This window comes from Equus quagga, chromosome 11, assembly GCF_021613505.1.
Source record: "Equus quagga isolate Etosha38 chromosome 11, UCLA_HA_Equagga_1.0, whole genome shotgun sequence".
Taxonomy (NCBI): Eukaryota; Metazoa; Chordata; class Mammalia; order Perissodactyla; family Equidae; genus Equus; species Equus quagga.
The window spans coordinates 110,059,557-110,076,753 of NC_060277.1; the positions used below are offsets into that span (position 1 = coordinate 110,059,557).

A 17,197-nucleotide genomic window follows, 5' to 3' on the forward strand; every position below is an offset into this window, starting at 1 on the left:
CCGCAGCCAGGATCGACTCGCCCTTTATGTAAATAGAGGCGGCTCCGCCCCCCGCTCGCCGCGCCGGAGGTGAGCAGGAAGGAGACGGCCGCCCAGCAGCCCGTGGGCCGGCGGCGGACTGAGGGGAGGCGGCGGCGGGCGCCGAGGGACGCCGAGGCCTCGGGCGGGGGCCGGCCTGGGGTTCCAGGTGAGGCTCGGGCCGGGGCCCGCCCCTCGGGACTCCCGCCACTCGGGGCGGAGAGGCAGGGGAGGGCCAGGACTCTCGGCTTCCCCGGGTCGGTCGGGGAGGGCTGCGCCCAGATCCGCCCGCCGCCCTGGATCCCGTCGCTCCGCTCGTCTGGGAGAAAGACACCTGTGGAGAGTGCCGCTGAGAACTTTTCTCGGCCGGCTCCACCCGTGATTGCAGAATGGGAGTTTCGGGCTTGCACAATAGTGTTGGTTTTGAGGAGCAAGGAAACAGGTGCTCGGCCCGGCTGGGTGCGGGGGTCACTGCGGGCGGCGATGGGATCCCTGGGCCTCCGGCCTCACGTGCAAGGCGCCTGGCCGGGGATCCCGGCGGCGCACGTCTCCAGTGGCTCTCTCTCAGCGAGCAGGGGCCGGAGCGCGTTACCTCGGCGGCTTAGTCCCTGCCCCTGCCATCTGGGCCCTCTCCCTGCTGGCCCTTTGTGCCTCCTAATCCCCGGACGCAGGAAGCCCGCGGGGGGAATTTCGGTCTCGGGGCCTTTCTCCGCTTCGGGCGGCTTCGGACACCTTAGGGGACGGTACGGAGACCCAGTCTGTTTTCCACGACGACAGGGGTGGGGTTGCGTTGTGGTACGCTGGGACTTGGCGAGGAGTGGAAAATTCTGTCTTGCCAAGAAAGCGTGCAAAGTTTGCTCTTGGTTTGCTCCTGCTGGACGGTTGGTGGACACACTGACCTTTGGCTGTGGGGAGAATTGTCTGTACACAGGAGAGCTGTGGTCTGGCCCCCTGAGGCTCTCACCTGAGACGGGTGAGCTTTGCGTGAGGCAGGCAGGGCTTAGACTCAGCACCCCTTCCCATGGGGATCCATGTGCCAGATGCAGGGCGGCTTAACCTGACCTCTGGGGACCCTCTCTGCAGAGTTTACAACTGAAGGTCCTGTTTGGCTGCAGAGGAGGGGAACCGGGAGGGAATGGGTGTGTCAGGGAGACAGGAAACCCCAGGTGGGAAGAACAGGGCGGCAGTGTAGAAGAGCTGTGGCCCAGCCCAGGGGAAGCCAAGGTCAGAAGTCTTCTTGAGGAAGACAGTCTGGTTCTGTGTGAGCTGAGGCATGGAAAAGGTCCTGGGAGATATGGTCCAAATTATTTTTTTTGGTGAGGAAAATTGGCCCTGAGCTAGCATTTGTGCCACTCTTCCTCTATTTTGTATGTGGGCTGCCGCCACAGCAAGGCTTGATGAGTGGTGTGTAGGTCTGCACCTGGGTTCTGAAACCAGGAACACCAGGCCGGCCCATGGTCCAACTTCTTTATTTTATGGACGGGGAATTTGGATTTGGTTTTCTTGCCCACAGTGCTCACTTATGACAGTCAGGACTCAAACCCAGCTCTGGGGACTCTGACCAGGGCTCGCTCGTCTTTTCTGAAGTTAGACTGGGCCAGTCTCCGTGGGGGCCGTGGACAGTGTTTCCAGGGTTTGAGGTCATTCTTCATCCCTACTCTTTTTTTGGGGAGATGGAATGTCTCCTTTGGTGGCAGACTGATGTAATTTTAATAACTTAGTAACTTTTTAAAACAGAATTGCATTGAGAAAAAAAAAAAGGCCTATAATGCAAGATGACCCTTGTTGGTTTAAGAAACATAAAAGGTTATAATAGAAGCCATAGCAGGGAAAATGGAACATTTTAGAAAGTATAAAATAAGAGGGAAACACTTGTCCCTCTGGCCTCACAGTCTTTTTCCTCAGACATAGTGTTCGTTAAGTTTTAGTGTCTTTCCAGACGTCAGGTGTAGCTTTGAATCGGACCTTGCTGATTTCTTGCTATATGACCTTGGCTCAGTCACTTAACCATGCCAAGCTTCAATGAGCCTTTTCTTACAGATGTTGACAGGAGGATGGAAAATGTCACGAACACGTGTGGCCTGGCCCATGGCCAGCTGGCACCAGGTGTGGGTGAGCTTCTTCCCTGTGAAGCATAAGAAGCATGGTCACTTTGGGGCTTTGGGGCAGATGTCTGGGCCTTTTGGATGTGCCTGATGGGTTGTGAGGGAATTTGGCTTCTCTGACCAGAAATCAGCCGAGAGGTCATGATTTTTAAAAAAGCCTCTGGAAGTCAGAACTTAGAAAACAAGGACGTTGCTCCCTGGGAGTAGGGGGGTCAGAGGTAGAGGACAGGGGCCTCTCCTAACCTCACCTTGTGTTCCAGGGGCCCTTGGTACTTCTCTACTCCTTGGGAGAGCCAAGAATGAGGCCTGGTGGCCAGGCCCCAGCTGGGGGCCTTTCCTGGGGCAGGGGGAGGGCGTAGAATCGAATCTGCTCTGCTTTCTGCTCAGGGGAGGGCTTGGCTGTATACATTCTTTTTTTTTTTTTTTTTTTTTAAGATTTTATTTTTTCCTTTTTCTCCCCAAAGCCCCCCGGTACATAGTTGTATATTCTTCGCTGTGGGTCCTTCTAGTTGTGGCATGTGGGACGCTTCCTCAGCGTGGTTTGATGAGCAGTGCCATGTCCGCGCCCAGGATTCGAACCAACGAAACACTGGCCGCCTGCAGCGGAGCCCGCGAACTTAACCACTCGGCCACGGGGCCAGCCCCTTGGCTGTATACATTCTGCACCCTCTTGTGGGGGAGCACATTCCTGTGCGGCTCTGCTGTCATTAAGGAAATGTTCTGGGAACTCCATAGTGCTTCCTTTCAACCTCGTTTAGGAAAGGGGTGTCCTTTCCTACCAGGACTTCCGGCCCCAGGAGCCTCTCCCATAGGGAAAGTGGTGCAGAGGGGCCAGCCTGGTGGCGCAGTGGTTAAGTTCACAAGTTCCGCTTCAGCAGCCGGGAGTTGCCAGTTCAGATCCTGGGTACAGACCTACACACCACTTGTCAGGCCATGCTGTGGCAGGTGCCCCACATATAAAGTAGAGGAAGATGGGCACGGATGTTAGCTCAGGGCCAGTCTTCCTCAGCAAAAAAGGGAAGGATTGGCAGCGGATGTTAGCTCAGGGCTAATCTTCCTCAAAAAAAAAAAAAGAGAGAGAGAAAGTGGTACAGAGAGCTGGGAAGTTTGGAGCCTTTGCCATCGGTCTTTGACCTGCTGTCTACCCATTGGAGACACTGAGCATCCCGGGCAGGAGACTCCAGGAGCAATATGGGATTTCCTGAAGGGTTACTCAGCCTTCCTGGCCCTTCCAGATATGTCAGAGGCAGCTGTTGAGACACCTGAGTTAGAGGCCACGGTGGAGGCCCAAGAGGCCAGTCGATGATCCCTGCTCCTAGGTTGGCTGCTGGAACAGCACTGGCCACCCGGACTTACTTATCCTGAGTACTCTGCTCTGAGAAGTCTTCTTATCTCGCTCAGGCGGTATCCCTATCAGGGCCGCTCCTGGGTCGAGGCGTGCCAGGTCTGTTTGGCAACTTTGTTTTCCCCTGTTCGGTAGCAGTTTGCAGGGAGAAGTGGGCTATAGGGCAGGAGATGGATGTCCCTCAGTGGGGCCACCGGTACTGCTTGTCCTTTTCCAGCCCTGGGTCCCCAGGTTTCCCCAGGAGACCCTCTCCTTCCTGTGCCTGTCACCATGGGGCTTCGCCCAGCTCCCTTTGGGGTGATCTCCCCTCCCCACCCTGCTTCTCAGAGGAAACTGGTACTTTGAAGAGTCACCCCGCTCCTTCCCCTTCCTAGGAACCACCGTGAATTCTTGAGCTAGGAGAGGCTGCTCTGGGCGTGGGGACAGGGAAGCTGCTAGGGACCTGACTCTCCCCTTCAGGAATTCAGCACACTGGAGTCTTCTCTCAAGACTCCTGACTCAGTGTTCCCAGGGTTTGATGAGAGGATCATCTGGGCACAGGACTTGAGTAAATAATGTTATTCTTGGATTCTCCTTACCAAGGAGCTGGGTGTCGTGGCGCCTCAGGCTGAGGCAGGGGCCCATAAGGTACCCCCAGCAGGATGCCAGGCATGATGTTCACATGACCCTGGCCTTGGCCAGAAACTTGAGAACAGGATAGGGAAGTTCCCTGAGGGACCCTGTGGGGCCCAACCCAGTGCTCTTAGGGGTCAGTCAGTGGCTCCCAAATGGAGAAGACATTTGCCTGGTTTGAATGGTCCCCATTCAATCCTAGCTGTTCATTCAATCATTCAACAAGTATTAACTGGTGCCCCTGTGTGCCCAGCATGGTTTAGACACCAGGCATAATCCATACACAAAGCAAAGCTCTCTGGCATCACAGGACTCACATTCTAAAGGATGGGAAGCATGAGTGACAGAAAATATGTGTAAGTAATAAATAATATGTTAAAGGTGACACAGAGTAAGAACTAAAGCAGGGGATTGGGACCCCTCTGGTGGGGGGCAGGTTGCAACTTTAAGAGATGGTCAGGTTGGGCCTTGACAAGAAGGTCACGTTTGAGGGCAGACTTCCAGGAGGTGAGAGAGTTCTTTAAATAAAATTTGAGTGCCTCCTATGTGTCAGGGCACTAAGCCCTGGGGATACAACCATGTGCAGGATAAGCATGGTCCCTTGCTGCTGGAGCTGACATCTTCTGGAAGCTTGTTGGGTCAGCTGTTCAAGTTTTGAGGCAAATTTTGAGGGTGGCGTAGAATGGATGAACCAGACAGCCTATCCACCTCCACCCTAGGCAAGCTGTCTACCTTCTCCCAGAATGGCTTTGCTTTTCTTGGTGCCTGACCACATCCAATCTATCACTTTCCTGGAGAGAGTCTGGTGTTGGGTTGCAGAAGGGGACTAAGGCCCCTAGAATGGGGATGTGTTGGCGGGGATGCATGTATTCCCACTTCACACCCCATCCTCTTGCCACCCCTTTCTCATGGCCTAGTGAGGGAAGCCCGGTAGGAGGAGCTTCGGGTGTGGCTGGAGGGCCCTCCCAAGGTTGTGCTACTAGCTTGTGGCTCCATAGGATCGATGGGGGTGGGGTGGGGGGGTTGGCAACTGACCTGAAGCCAACCAGGGAGGGTAATGTCAAGGTCTGGCTGCTGGCCCCAGGTGGTCCCATTCAGCCTACTGTTGGCCAGCCCCTTTGTCCTGGGAGAGAGGCTCGAACTGAGCAGAAGGTTCTGCAGTCAGGTTGGAGGTCAGATTGGGACTTGGACTCTTACTGGCTGCTTGGGCTTGATAGCTTTCGGAATTGGTTGTTTCATAGGTAACTGTAAGAATTACATGAGATGATGCGTGTAAAGTGCTTAAAGTAGGATCTGGCCATAGTTCACTCTCGATCCCTTTTGTTGCCTAAGAACAGCAGTGACGACAGGTCTCTGGTTCCCGCCCCTTCTCTGTCTGTGTTCTCTTAGTCCCACCTCCAAAGAGGTGCACTTTCAGCCAAGGTTTGGTTGCTAAGCTGCTGGCCGGAGGCCTGCCTGGTGCCTCTGGGAGATTGGGTTTCCCAGGGCAACATGGGCGCTTGCAAAGCAGCCTTGAGCATCTGAGTTGGCACGAACAGATGCCGGAGGGGTCAGCAGCTGCTCCAGTCGCTTAGAGCCCTGCCCCAGCACTCCCCTCAGTAAGAGGTGCAGGGGCGTGCTCACACCCGTCAGCTGGGAGGCCACAGCCACACACAGCCCTCACACAGGATGTCGGGGAAGGAAGGGCAGCTTCTTAAGCAGCGGCAGGCTCCGGGGAACACGAGCAGAGGGGAGATGAGAGGAGAGCTTGGGACGCAACCTCACGCTGTGTGTGCTTCTGGAGAGCACAAACACGGGCAAGTCCTGAGTGTAGTTTCAGGAGCCTTCTCTGTCTTGGGCTGAAGGTGTCCAGGCTTCTGCTGCTGGCTATAGCCTCTCCCAGCAGATCAACGCAACTCCTCAGGCTACTGAGGGACCTTCTGGGGACTGGCCTATCACACACCTGCAGGACAGACGGGCTGGCTCAGCTTGGCCAAGCGTTAGTGTCATGGAGACAAATTAGCCCAGGCACTCCAAACAGTGCCATTGTGGGAGGAGCAGTCTGGTCTAGGAACTCCCTTCTACCTCCCTGGGGCACAATCAGATCTGCTACTTAGAGCAGGGGGCCCAAGACAAGCCCACTCCCATGCAGTTACTCCTCCTCTGCCTCCACTGGTCTCTTGACTGAGCTCCTGAGATGCAGGGGTTGGGGTAGGGTCAACGTGTATCCCAGCCACAGGGTCTGGGCAGCGGATGGGAAGGAAAAATGGGATGTGAATTTGCTGGCCTGTTGCCAAGTAGACAGCTCTTCTGTTTTTTTCCAGGGTGGGCATGTGGGTGTAGGGGGCCCCATCCTAGGCCCGGGAATGTTCCACTGGCCAGCAGCAGTGATGGGTGATTGGAGCAGTGAGAAGGGAAGAAAATCACCAGGTCAGCTGCCCACGGGGAAGTCTCAGGCTGATTCCTCACACAAGGCACAGACCTGTGGAAAACAAGTAAGGGTCAGCCACAGGTCAGCAAGCTTCCGTCCCTAAACCCTGAGTGCCTGCCCCCAAGGGAACAGAGAGCAGGGCAGAGCAGAGAGGGCAGCTCAGAGTTTGGTCTCAGACAGAGGGCGCGATGGGCAGGACAGAGACCGAGGTTGGGCAATCTTTAGAAGTTGGGGGAACGGAGAAGGTGCTTCTTCTTAGGAAGTCCCTCTCTCAGGGGTCGTGCTCGAGCCAGGTGGCATCCCCAGTGCAGGACCCTTGGAGCTCCTTACATCCCCAGTGACTTTGCCCCAGACCCTCTTGGCATCAGACTTGGGGGTCTCCTCAGCTTGGGGGCTTCTGAACTTTTCTCTTCTACCACATCCCTCGTGGCATCGTTCATGACGGTCCCACAAGGTCATAGCCTGCAAAGTAGTAATGTCCTTTTACCCGGGACTCTGAAGCCCAGGGTCACACAGCTGGTTCCCTAGCCGGAACCTCTCCCCTATTCAGGTTAACGTGGCTGGAGAGAACCCAGCTCCCGAGAGAGCAGGAGCCATCCCACCAGTAGGACTGAGTGCCTGCTGTGTGCTTAGGGCCCCCTCACCCCTTCTCCCATGTGATCGTCTTATCTACTCTGCCTGGGAGGGAGATAAACCAAAAGAAGAAAACTCACAGCTAATCCCATAACCCTTCCAGTCTGTTGTCTATTGTGTAAATATTTTTAATAGATTCTGCATGACTGTTGGGTACGTTGTACATAGGCTTCCATGTCATTAGTCTTCTACCCTTTTAATGACTGTGTGCCTTCCTTCATGGCATCAAGCACACTTCACCTGCCCCTTGTCATTGGCCACTTAAGTTCCTTCTGATTTTTCCCATTGGCTTAATGACTAGCCAACAAGGCTGGTGAGAACCTTCGTGGAGCTAGATGGGTGCCCACAGGTGTCCATGGCATTTCTAAGGGTCAAGCATAAGGTGCAGTCAAATGCTGAGGGATGGACCAGCCCACATAGGGCCAAGCAGAGGGGGACAAGGCAGGGGGGAGGGGAGGGCAGACCACATCAGGCCTCTGCTCAGGATTATCACTGGGTTCCCAGTGGGGGCAAACCGAAGCTCTTTGCTGTGGCCCACCAGGCGCCCCCTTTCTGACCCACTTCATTGCTCCTTGCTGCCTGCACTCAGCCCTGCCCTCAGCCCCTCCGCCCTCTTCATCCTCCTGGAACACGCAGGCTTGCTCGTCTCTCTGACACGCCCTGCCCCCATATCTGACCACTTCCTTTCATTCAGGTCTGGGTGGAGATGTCACCACCTCTGTTCATTCATTCCCTGTGCGCTTGGGGTGCCGTGGTGAAAAAGGGTGGAAGTCCCTGAGTAAGAGTAAGAAAACTTACCCTTGTGGAGGTTGCACAGGTAATAAGCAAGATTAGTAAGTGAACTGTTCCGTCATGACTAGTGCTAAGGAACACAGCAAAGCCAGGAAGCAGGAAAGAAAATGTCAGGGGAGGGAGAGTTGAGTAGAGGCGAAGGAGAGAGGCATGTGAGGATCTGGAGGAAAAGCATCCCAGGCCCTGAGGGGACAGTGAATGCATGGGCTCCGGCTCAGAACGGTCACCCAGGCCTTCCCACCACTGAACCCTGGGTTCTCTACCGTAGTATCTTCCTTTATTTCCTTGTCAGCCCTGATCTCTATCTGAAACCATCTTGCTGACTGATTTGTGTACTTGTGAGTCATCATTCTCTCCCCTGCGAGGATGTAGCTTGGTGAAATAGGGATCTTGTCTGTCTGTCTGTCACTGCTGTATCCCCAGTCCTAGGAGAGGGTCTGCTCCGTGCCAAGCCCTGTAGCACTGCTTGTACTCCTCCCAGCAGACCTATGCGGGAGGGAGTGCATCCACCTTCACAGATGAGCTTGCTGGGCCTGGCAGAACTATCTTGGGAGGCCATCCAGCCTGGAGGAGCTGAGCTGTGGTGGTTGAGCCCTGGCTGTTGGTACGGAGCCCTGGGCTCTTTCTCTTATGTCCCCTGCCCACCTCCCCACCCCCAGGAGTGGACTGAATAGGTAGAATGTGTTCCATACCAGGAAGCTCCAGGCCCGGGATCCTGAATCCTCTCCACAGAGAATCTGCATGTCTGGGGTGAGTGGAGCTGAGGATTTGCCTGGAGGTGAGTCCAGCCCGGCCCACACCTGTCACCCCTTCAACAAAGGATGGAGCTTTTTTATGCCTAGACCCGGGTGGTTATTTCTGTATTGGGAGCTGCACTGAAGAGCAGATGCTGTGGCTGCCCCACCTTGATCCTGGCTCCATCATGCCACACCAGTGGGGTCTCAGCCCCCTGTGGAATAAGCGGCAGGTCCGTGCTAGGCCGCCCAGCCCTGTCCAGCTGGACCTCGCCAACACCACTCAAGCAGCAGCCAGGCCCCAGGCCCCAAACTGCTTGGTTGGCTCCAAGTTGAAGGCATGTGGGAGTGTGTGTCTGTGAGTATCTGCGCCTTTTAACTGCAGGGGTGTGATTAGCCATCCTCTGTCCTGTCACCATTCATTCTTTGCTGCCTCCGAGAGACCTTAGATTTGGGTATTTGCCAGACCTGGGGTCAAATCTGAGTTCTGCCGGTTCCTCCTTGGTGACCTTGGACGAGTTGCCCAATCTCTGTGGTCTTCGTTTCCTCGTCTGCCAAGCGAGGATGTTCCACTCGCCTGCCAGGGAAGCTTGCAGAAGGTGAACGAACATCGCTAGCTCACAAGCACACAGGGAAGTGCAAAGGAAAGGAGGGGTCAGGATGTGTCCCATCACGCCTCTCTGCCCACCCCTGGGTGGGGGGATTTAGGGAGGATTTTCTGCTCTGGATTGTTTGCTTTTTCTACAAAGAGTACAGGTTACTTGAGCAAAATGTTTAAAAAGTAATAAGAATAACACGCAAGGGGCAGGTACAGTGCCTGGTACGAAGCCGGCACTCCAGGGGGCATTTGGGTGCATGGAGTGCCCTCCCTGCCCTCCTGAGTGGGCATCTCCCACCCACCTCCACATCCTGTCTCCTTCCTTCCTACTCACACCTCCTCCCCCAGGACTGCAGTGTCGCCCTTGAGCCTGTGTGGGTCCTTGATACAGATGACCCTGTGCCCTCTTGTCCCCACCCTGCACCTGCAGGGGTCCTGCAGGGCAGAGCCCAGGTTGGCCTCTCCCTGGGGTCCACAGGCCCCTCTCCTCCTCCTTCAGGGCGTCACTCCCAGCTTCCTCTGACTTATGACCCAGTGACCTAGGCCCAGGCAGGGAGAGCAAGCCCCCCAGGAGCCCGGAACAGCCGATTATGAGCTTGGCCCTCCCCCACTGCTGGAATGTGAGGCCTGTGGCTCAGCTGTTTGTCCAGGAGGCTGAGGTTGGTCCCTGCAGGCTCGGGAGTCTGTTTTCACTCCTAGTCCCAGGAGCCTCCAGAACTTTCCTGTGTTTGTTCCCTGAACCCTCTACGGGGCCCGAGGTCAAGAGGGAACCAGGGAGTTTCCTGACTACCTGCCGTTCCGTGGGCAAGTGGGGTGCCCTGCTCTGGCTCCTCCAAGATGTAAGGACACAAACCCCTCATATCCACTCCTTCCTCCCCCACAAGTGGCAGGCGTTTCAGTTTCCCCAGAAGGTAAAGACCCTCTGAGGGCTGGTCCCCGCCTGTTCCCAGCTGAGGTGGTATTTAGATTGCCCCAGTGTGTCTCTCTCTGCCGGGATGTGTGTCTCTGTGGAGTGGGGTGACCCCCTCCCAGCTTGGCAAGCCCTCCATTGCTCTGCCAGAAGACATCCCCCCGCCACATGCACATGCCTCAAGGGAGCCCCCAGTCTTTGACCACACAGGGTCCTTTATGTGCCAAGTTCGGCCTGGTGGGTAATTTTTGTGGCCTCCCAAGAAGCCAGAAACTTCAGGGCATCCTTAGGTCTCAGCTTAAATTCCTTCTTCTCCCATAGGACACCCTCCACAGCTGGACTAGGTGCCCCCTTGTGCCTCTCCATGAGAGCACTCAGCATGTGGGACTGTCCTGCCTTTACCTGCCCTGACCCCAGAGTAAGCTCCTCCAGGCCAGGACGGGCCATGCTTCCTTCCCTGTATAATGCAAATGAACTGTCATTTCTGAGGTGGGCCCGAGCCCCTGCGTTTTCAAAGACAGGCCTTGGTGTCCTGTGGTCAGTGGGAGGCTGAGGTGCTACTGCTGGAAGCCAGAAGCTGGAACACAGATGATCCTTCCCCCTTCCCCCAAGGATGATCCAGAAATAGTTTCCCCTTGGATTGGGAATGCATTGTACGGTGGGCAGACAGTTTTTGAGTCTTGAGCTAGTTTCTTTATTGGGAATAGATTTCTTCTCTTGATTAGCCTCCACCTGGCCCCATAGGAAAGGGAGGCTTTCTGAGCGCACCCCATCAGGCCAGGAATCCTGGGGCTAGGGCTGTGGCTGCAGAGACCCCAGCAGCCTCGTAGAGTGGACCGAGCTCCACTGTGGCCCTCGAGCATGGGGTGGGATGGACCAGCATCCCCTGACTGCGTTCTCTGCACACTCATCCACTGGGGTTCCTGACGGCTGTGGCTGGCGGCAGCAGCCCAAGCCGGAGTCCCTTGACAGCCTTCCCTGAAGTTAGAAGGTAGAGTCAGCCCAGGTGTGCTGACTCCCCGAGAGATTTCTGTTGGATCCTGGCCTGGATTTGTGGGGGCCTCTCCGCTGCCTCCATTTGGGTTCTGGTCTGGTTGCCCAGATGGACAGCCTTTGCATTCCCACCTTCCAGCCGGCTCTTGGGAGAGGCTTGTGAAGTTTCCCTTTCTGTTTAGCCAGAGTTTTATGGTTTTTTAGAAAACAGGTTAACAATTAAGCTAATTAACCTCAGGGCCTCTGGCCTCCTTGCTCCTATAAAGCCAGGCGAAATGGCTTCCTCCCCCAGCTTCCCCCGCTGGCTTTATAAGGCCATGGATGGCCAGGAGCAAGCGTTAGAGCATTAACCAGCCCCAGGCCTCCAGGTACAGAGGTCCCTCCTGTTTCCTCTCAGGGACCCACACACTGCCAGTGGAGCAAGGGTGCATGGGGTGGTGGATGGTGGAGCTGGCCTGGCCGAGGGGCAGCCACCTGCTGGGCTTGTAGACAGAGGCTCATGGCTGCCTGGGCTTGGCCAAGCGTTGATTGGGTGGCAGGGCGGGTGGGGCCTGGTGTCTGCCTCACCTCAGTGATCAACAGCTCCTCCCCTTTCTCTAGGGAGCTGCAAAGGAAGCAAGATGAGGCGGTTCCTGAGGCCGGGACACGACCCTGCACGTGAGAGGCTCAAGCGGGACCTCTTCCAGTTTAACAAGGTAAGAGAGAGTGGAGACAGGACCAGGTGTTTATGGCGGGCACGATGTTATCAACCTCACCGCAGGCTGGGGCTGGGGGCGTTTGGGTTGCCTTTACCTGGATTAAGGTGCTTACTTGGTATTGCTTGCAATGCCTCATGGGAATCTGACCTTAGAAATGGGGTCTGATTAGAGAGTTTTCCTGGGAAAGGGCAGTGGGATGCCCAGGAATCAGGACTCTTTGTCCCAAGTCTCTTACTGGCTGTGTGACCTCTGCAAGTCACTCCGCCTCTTCTAGCCTCAGTTTCCCCACCTGTAAAATGGGGCTGAAACAGTCTGCCCTGCCTATCTCCTTGCAGGGTTGTTGAGGAGTCTTAGAGATGGAAAGATGGAAGGAAACTGCAAGGTGTAATAATGCTCCTGTGAAGGCAGGTCCCTTGGGGCCCTGGGGCCACAGGCCATGGCTGTTCCTTCTCTCCTCAAATTGTCCCCAAAGGAAAAGGCAGCTTTCCTTGCAGGCAGATACACAATTCCTTCTGGCAGGCTCCAGGCCTGGGTGAGTGGGCAGAGGTGCCTGGGAGAATATGCCAGGGTTGGCATTTGACTACCCCAACCCCACACTTGCTCCCAAGGCCCCCGAAGCCAGAGTGACCTGTCACCTGAGATCACGGGGAGGGTCCCAGAAGCTCCACAGGGCTTCCCCAAGGGGCTGGTGCCTGAGAAGGCCAGAGCTGGCCTGTGAATGGGAGGAACACAACGTGGTTTATTAGCTCTGCGGCCACCTAGCAATCTGCAGCCTCTGCAGCTGTTTTGGGGTAATTAGCCTCTCTCACTTCTGCTTTGATCTAGGCCCTTGGCCTCCATGCCCAAGCTTCCCTCTGCCCCGGAAGGTGGACTGCAGGAAGTGGAGCACCATGATGTTCTTCCCCGCAGGGATCCAGGGACCCCTGCAGGATGTGCTGATGGGTGGGGGTTCAAATCCAGATTAGCTGTTTAGGAGCTGGGTGACCCTGTGCCTGTTTGGCCTGTTACAAGGATTACATGGAATTAGATCATTCAAGTGCTAGACATAGTGGTCCGGGAACGTTAACTGTTGTTTTCGGGGGCTGCCTCCCAGGGAGAGAGAGCTCCTTGGGGCTGTTCAAGGTGGGTCAGGGTCCCAATGTGCCCTGCTGTTTTCCTCTGATTTTCTTTTTTTTTTTTTTTTTTTTAAAGATTTTTTTTTTTTTTTCCTTTTTCTCCCCAAAGCCCCCCAGTACATAGTTGTATATTCTTCGTTGTGGGTCCTTCTAGTTGTGGCATGTGGGACGCTGCCTCAGCGTGGTCTGATGAGCAGTGCCATGTCCGCGCCCAGGATTCGAACCGACGAAACACTGGGCCGCCTGCAGCGGAGCGCGCGAACTTAACCACTCGGCCACAGGGCCAGCCCCTTCCTCTGATTTTCTTGACCTGTAGGAGATGTCACCGATGGAGCTCTGCTAAGAGGCCACCCACTTCTGGGATCAGGGCTTCCCTAAATGAACACCTCCTCCCACTGGTGGAAGGAAGCTGTGGGCAGGGCTTTTGGGCCTTGGGAAATAGGGTGCAGGTGTTGGGAATGGGGGAACTCGGGGCCCCAGGGGCCTGCCACCCTTGCTCCCAAGGGAGCTGCCCATGGGTGTTCAGTGCAGGTCTCAGAACCTCAGCAGCTGCTGGGGGGCCTAGGTCACCCCTGTGCGTCTCCGTTGTCCCTGATGACACCGAGATTTCACAACCCCAAAAGGTGGCCAGTTCCAGTGGAAACTGGGTAGACAGGTTCAACAAAGAGGGAGGAACCCCCTTCCCAAGTTCCAACTGTGCAGCAGGCTGGGACTGGGGTGGAGGAATTGTTCCCCCCATGCCCCACAACTGGTTGTTCCTAAACTTGGCTGCCCTAGCCCCAGGCCTGGCTGGGGAAGGGGGAGAGGAGCCTCCTGGAATTCCTTCCTCCTTCCATTCACTTGCAAGAAACCTGCATTGAGCACCTACTGGATAAACAGCCCAGGGCTGGAGCTGTGGGAATCTCAGATGATAAGACCTTTGCCCTCCAGGAGTGTTATAGTCCTGACGGTATAAAATTCTACTTCCTGGGAGTGGAAAGGAGGAAGGGATAGTCTTGGGGGACAGGGGCTTAGTCTCATCTAGGCTCTAGGTGCATGGTGGAGCCTGAAGGGTTAGAATTGGAGGGTGAGGCCAGATCCTGGAAGATTTGGGAGCCTAGGTGGTCCCACCCACACCAGGCCCTCCCCAGCCCCAGGCTCTCCCCAGGCTAGGGGTCAGGGAGGCTGCAACCTGGGAGTCCGGGCCTGACACACTAGAGCCTGGTGGGTTTTGAGCGGAGGAGGAAGCAGTCTCATTTAAGGTTTAGAGACGATAACCCTGGGGCCTTTTTTTTTTAACCTGTAGAGGTACACTCAGAGCAGCTAGGAGACCATTGCAGTGACTGGGTGGGGCTCAGTGCATGAACAGAGCAGGGTTTCTCAACCTCGGCGCTACTGACATCTGGGGCTGGCTGTGTGATGAGGACGTTTAGCAACATCCCTGGCCCTGCCTCCCCAAGATGTACAACTGAAAATGTCTCCAGACACTGCCCGATGTCCCCTAGCAGATGAAATGGCCCCTGGTTGAGGGCCACTGGATTAGAGAACTAGTCAGGGCATCAGATTGATAAGACCTGGTGACAGAGGGAATGTGGGAGTAAGAGGGCAGGGAAGGGAGGTGGGTGTCCACCATGACTGTGGGGTCTCCATCCTGGGTGGGTGAAGGTGCCAAGCACTGGGGTGGGAGACCAGGAGGCACGAGGCGCAGGTTTGAGGAAAGTGATATGTCTGGTTTGGACAGAACAGCAACAACCATGGTCTCCACTCATCGAGAGGCAGTTTCACCCAAGGGTCAGTGGTGTGAACCCCGGAACCTGACTGCCTGGGTTTACCAGCTTGGTGACCTTGGGCAAGTCACTCATTTCTGCAATGGAGATTGTCGACGAAAATAATCCATATCCAATCTATAAATGAAAATTTGGGTGAGTTTATTCTGAGCTTAAATCTGAGGATTATAACCCGGGAGAGTCTTTCCACAAAGGAACAGAGCACTCCAAAGATGTGGGGGTATAAGGGTGGTTAGATACCCTCAAAGAGGATGTTTCACATAGGATTGAAATGTCCCTCCCACAATAGTCGCGAGACTGCTCTGTCGGCACAGCGATTGATGGAAATAGCAGGTAGGTCTTCTGTCTCTGTGAACACAGTAGGTTGGCAGTCTGTTGTCTCCAGCTGGGTGGTCACAGGTGAGCTGGGAGGTGAGTGCACCAATCAGTTCCTAGCCTAAAGAAAAATGCTAATGTCGGGGGAAGTTGCATCTTTATCTCAAGGGCCTTTGTTCTGGCCAAAGGAAATGTCTAAGCAGATATGCAATGCGTGCTCAATAGCCAGTCAGGCCCTTTTGGAGGAAAAAAAAGAAGTCAGGCCGAATTATGTTTATACCAAATGGCTTCCTCATATACTCCAATATATCCTATTGCTTGCCATTTTTATTTGTCAAGATGATAATAGAAACTACCTCATAGAGTTGGTGTGAGGACTAAATGAATAATCGAAGGGCCATCCGTGACTAGTGGCTACAGTATCAGACAGCACAGCTCTGTGGATGTTATCTGGCTTGAGGTTTAGTTTGGGGAGCCTTGGGACCCTCGGGTGAGAGAGGGTCCTAGCAGACGGTGGGATCTGGTGGGATCTGCAGAGCTGGAGCTCTGAGCCTCAGGTGGCCTGTGATGCAGCAGTTATTCACACATAGGTGAGGGTCAGCCCTCTGGAGAGTGCCCACATCTGGTGAAGCCAGCAGTGACTAGACCAGATAGGTGGCTCTGGTCACCTCTTCTGAGAGCTCCATCCTGGAAGTGCCAGTCTGCAGGGCACTGTGCTTGGGAGGGAATTGGGACAGTGGCACCATCATAGGCCTGCCCCAAGCAGCTTCAAGACACCGGCTTCTAACCCCTTGCTGGGCCTCTTCCTCCCCTACCTTCTGGCCAAACTCCTTAACACCCACACCAAGCGAGATGCCTCAAAGAGCAGGGACATCACGCCGGGGGCGGGAGAGCGGCATGTCCTATTCCTTTGGCTTCATTACCTGGGAAGGAAACATGTCTGTGGACAGATTCTCTGAACCCTCTGCTGGAGACTGGCTGGCAGAGGGGCAACTCCAGTTCACCAAGGGCTCTGTGCCAAGTAGCAAAGGGGCCAGGTGGTGCAGGGCCTCTGGAGCCAGACGGCCTGGGTCTAGATGCCACCTGTGCTACTTCCTCACTGAGTGACTGCAGACACATTACTTCACCTCTCTACTCCTCAGTTTCCTCATCTGTAAAGTGGGCATCATAATAGTCTCTACACCCAGGTTGGTGTGCTAAGTAAGCTAAATTGCTTCAAATGGTGCCTGGCACACAGTTGGTGCCATATCAGGGTTTACCTTGTCTTCGCCTCGTCCTCATGACAAATCACAGGTGGGTGATGTCCCCATTCTGCAGGTGAGGAAACTGAGGCTTCTAGGGCTTGGACAGCCCAAGCACATTGTGGAGGGCACTGGCTGGGAATGAGGACTCCTGGTTCCATCTGCTGACCAGTTGTGTGGCCTTAGGGTGGTGACTTCACCTCCTGAGCCTCAGCTTCTTGGCCAGTGAAGTAGTCGTCTGTGGGTGTGGTGGGTCCTTGAGCCTGTTGGAAAGACAGAAAAGTCAGCTGGCAGTGCCAGGCAGGCCACTGAGGACCTAATGACTGGACTGTGGGACACACTGGGACCTCAGTGGGAGGAAGTGACTCTGAGGGGATCTAAGCTTGTGTCACTGTGAAATGTCTTTCTTGAAAATCCCTGGAGGCCGCTCCCTCCCTAGGGAAACCGCCCAGACCAGCTGGATGATAAAGCCTGGGCCCTTCCTGCCCAGCCTACCTCCCCACCCCCAGGCCCTGAACAAACAGTGTGTTCCTGACGGCTGCCCCTGTCCAGGGCCAGGTTGTTTTGTCTTGGCTTTTGTGAGGCTGGGCCCCTGGTGTCAGATGACAGCCACACGGGGAGGGACAGGTTTCTGCCACCACCAGGAATCTGAGCTGACCACACCCAATGTAGGGCAGTGCCACCCAGCCCCGCCAGCCAGGCGTACCCGCCGTGGCCCTGGGCAGCCCTCCTTCCCGCCCAGACAAGTGCTAGGAACTCCTCAGCCTTCCATCTTGGACGAGGTCCCCCCTTGCTGAGGGCAGGATGAAGGGCCCCCACTGTCTCTGACAAACAACCTTTGCTTTGTCCCTTCCGGGAGCATGAATGGGGTCCTGGAGCCAGCATGGGACAGAGGGGGCTTTCTCTCCCACA

At 55.4% G+C, this 17,197-nt stretch overlaps 1 protein-coding gene across 3 annotated transcripts in view; it reads left to right on the forward strand.

Moving 5' to 3' along the window:
- LLGL2 (LLGL scribble cell polarity complex component 2) overlaps positions 1-17,197 on the forward strand; it is a 37,475-nt gene that overhangs the window by 827 nt on the left and 19,451 nt on the right. For 2 of the 3 annotated variants that reach the window (XM_046674768.1, XM_046674770.1), the window contains exons 2-3: positions 37-187; positions 11,751-11,845. In XM_046674768.1, coding sequence (XP_046530724.1) covers positions 37-187; positions 11,751-11,845 — 246 coding nt within the window. Of the gene's footprint in view, positions 1-36; positions 188-275; positions 461-11,750; positions 11,846-17,197 lie in introns of those variants that run through there. The other variant, XM_046674769.1, reaches the window with a different exon arrangement.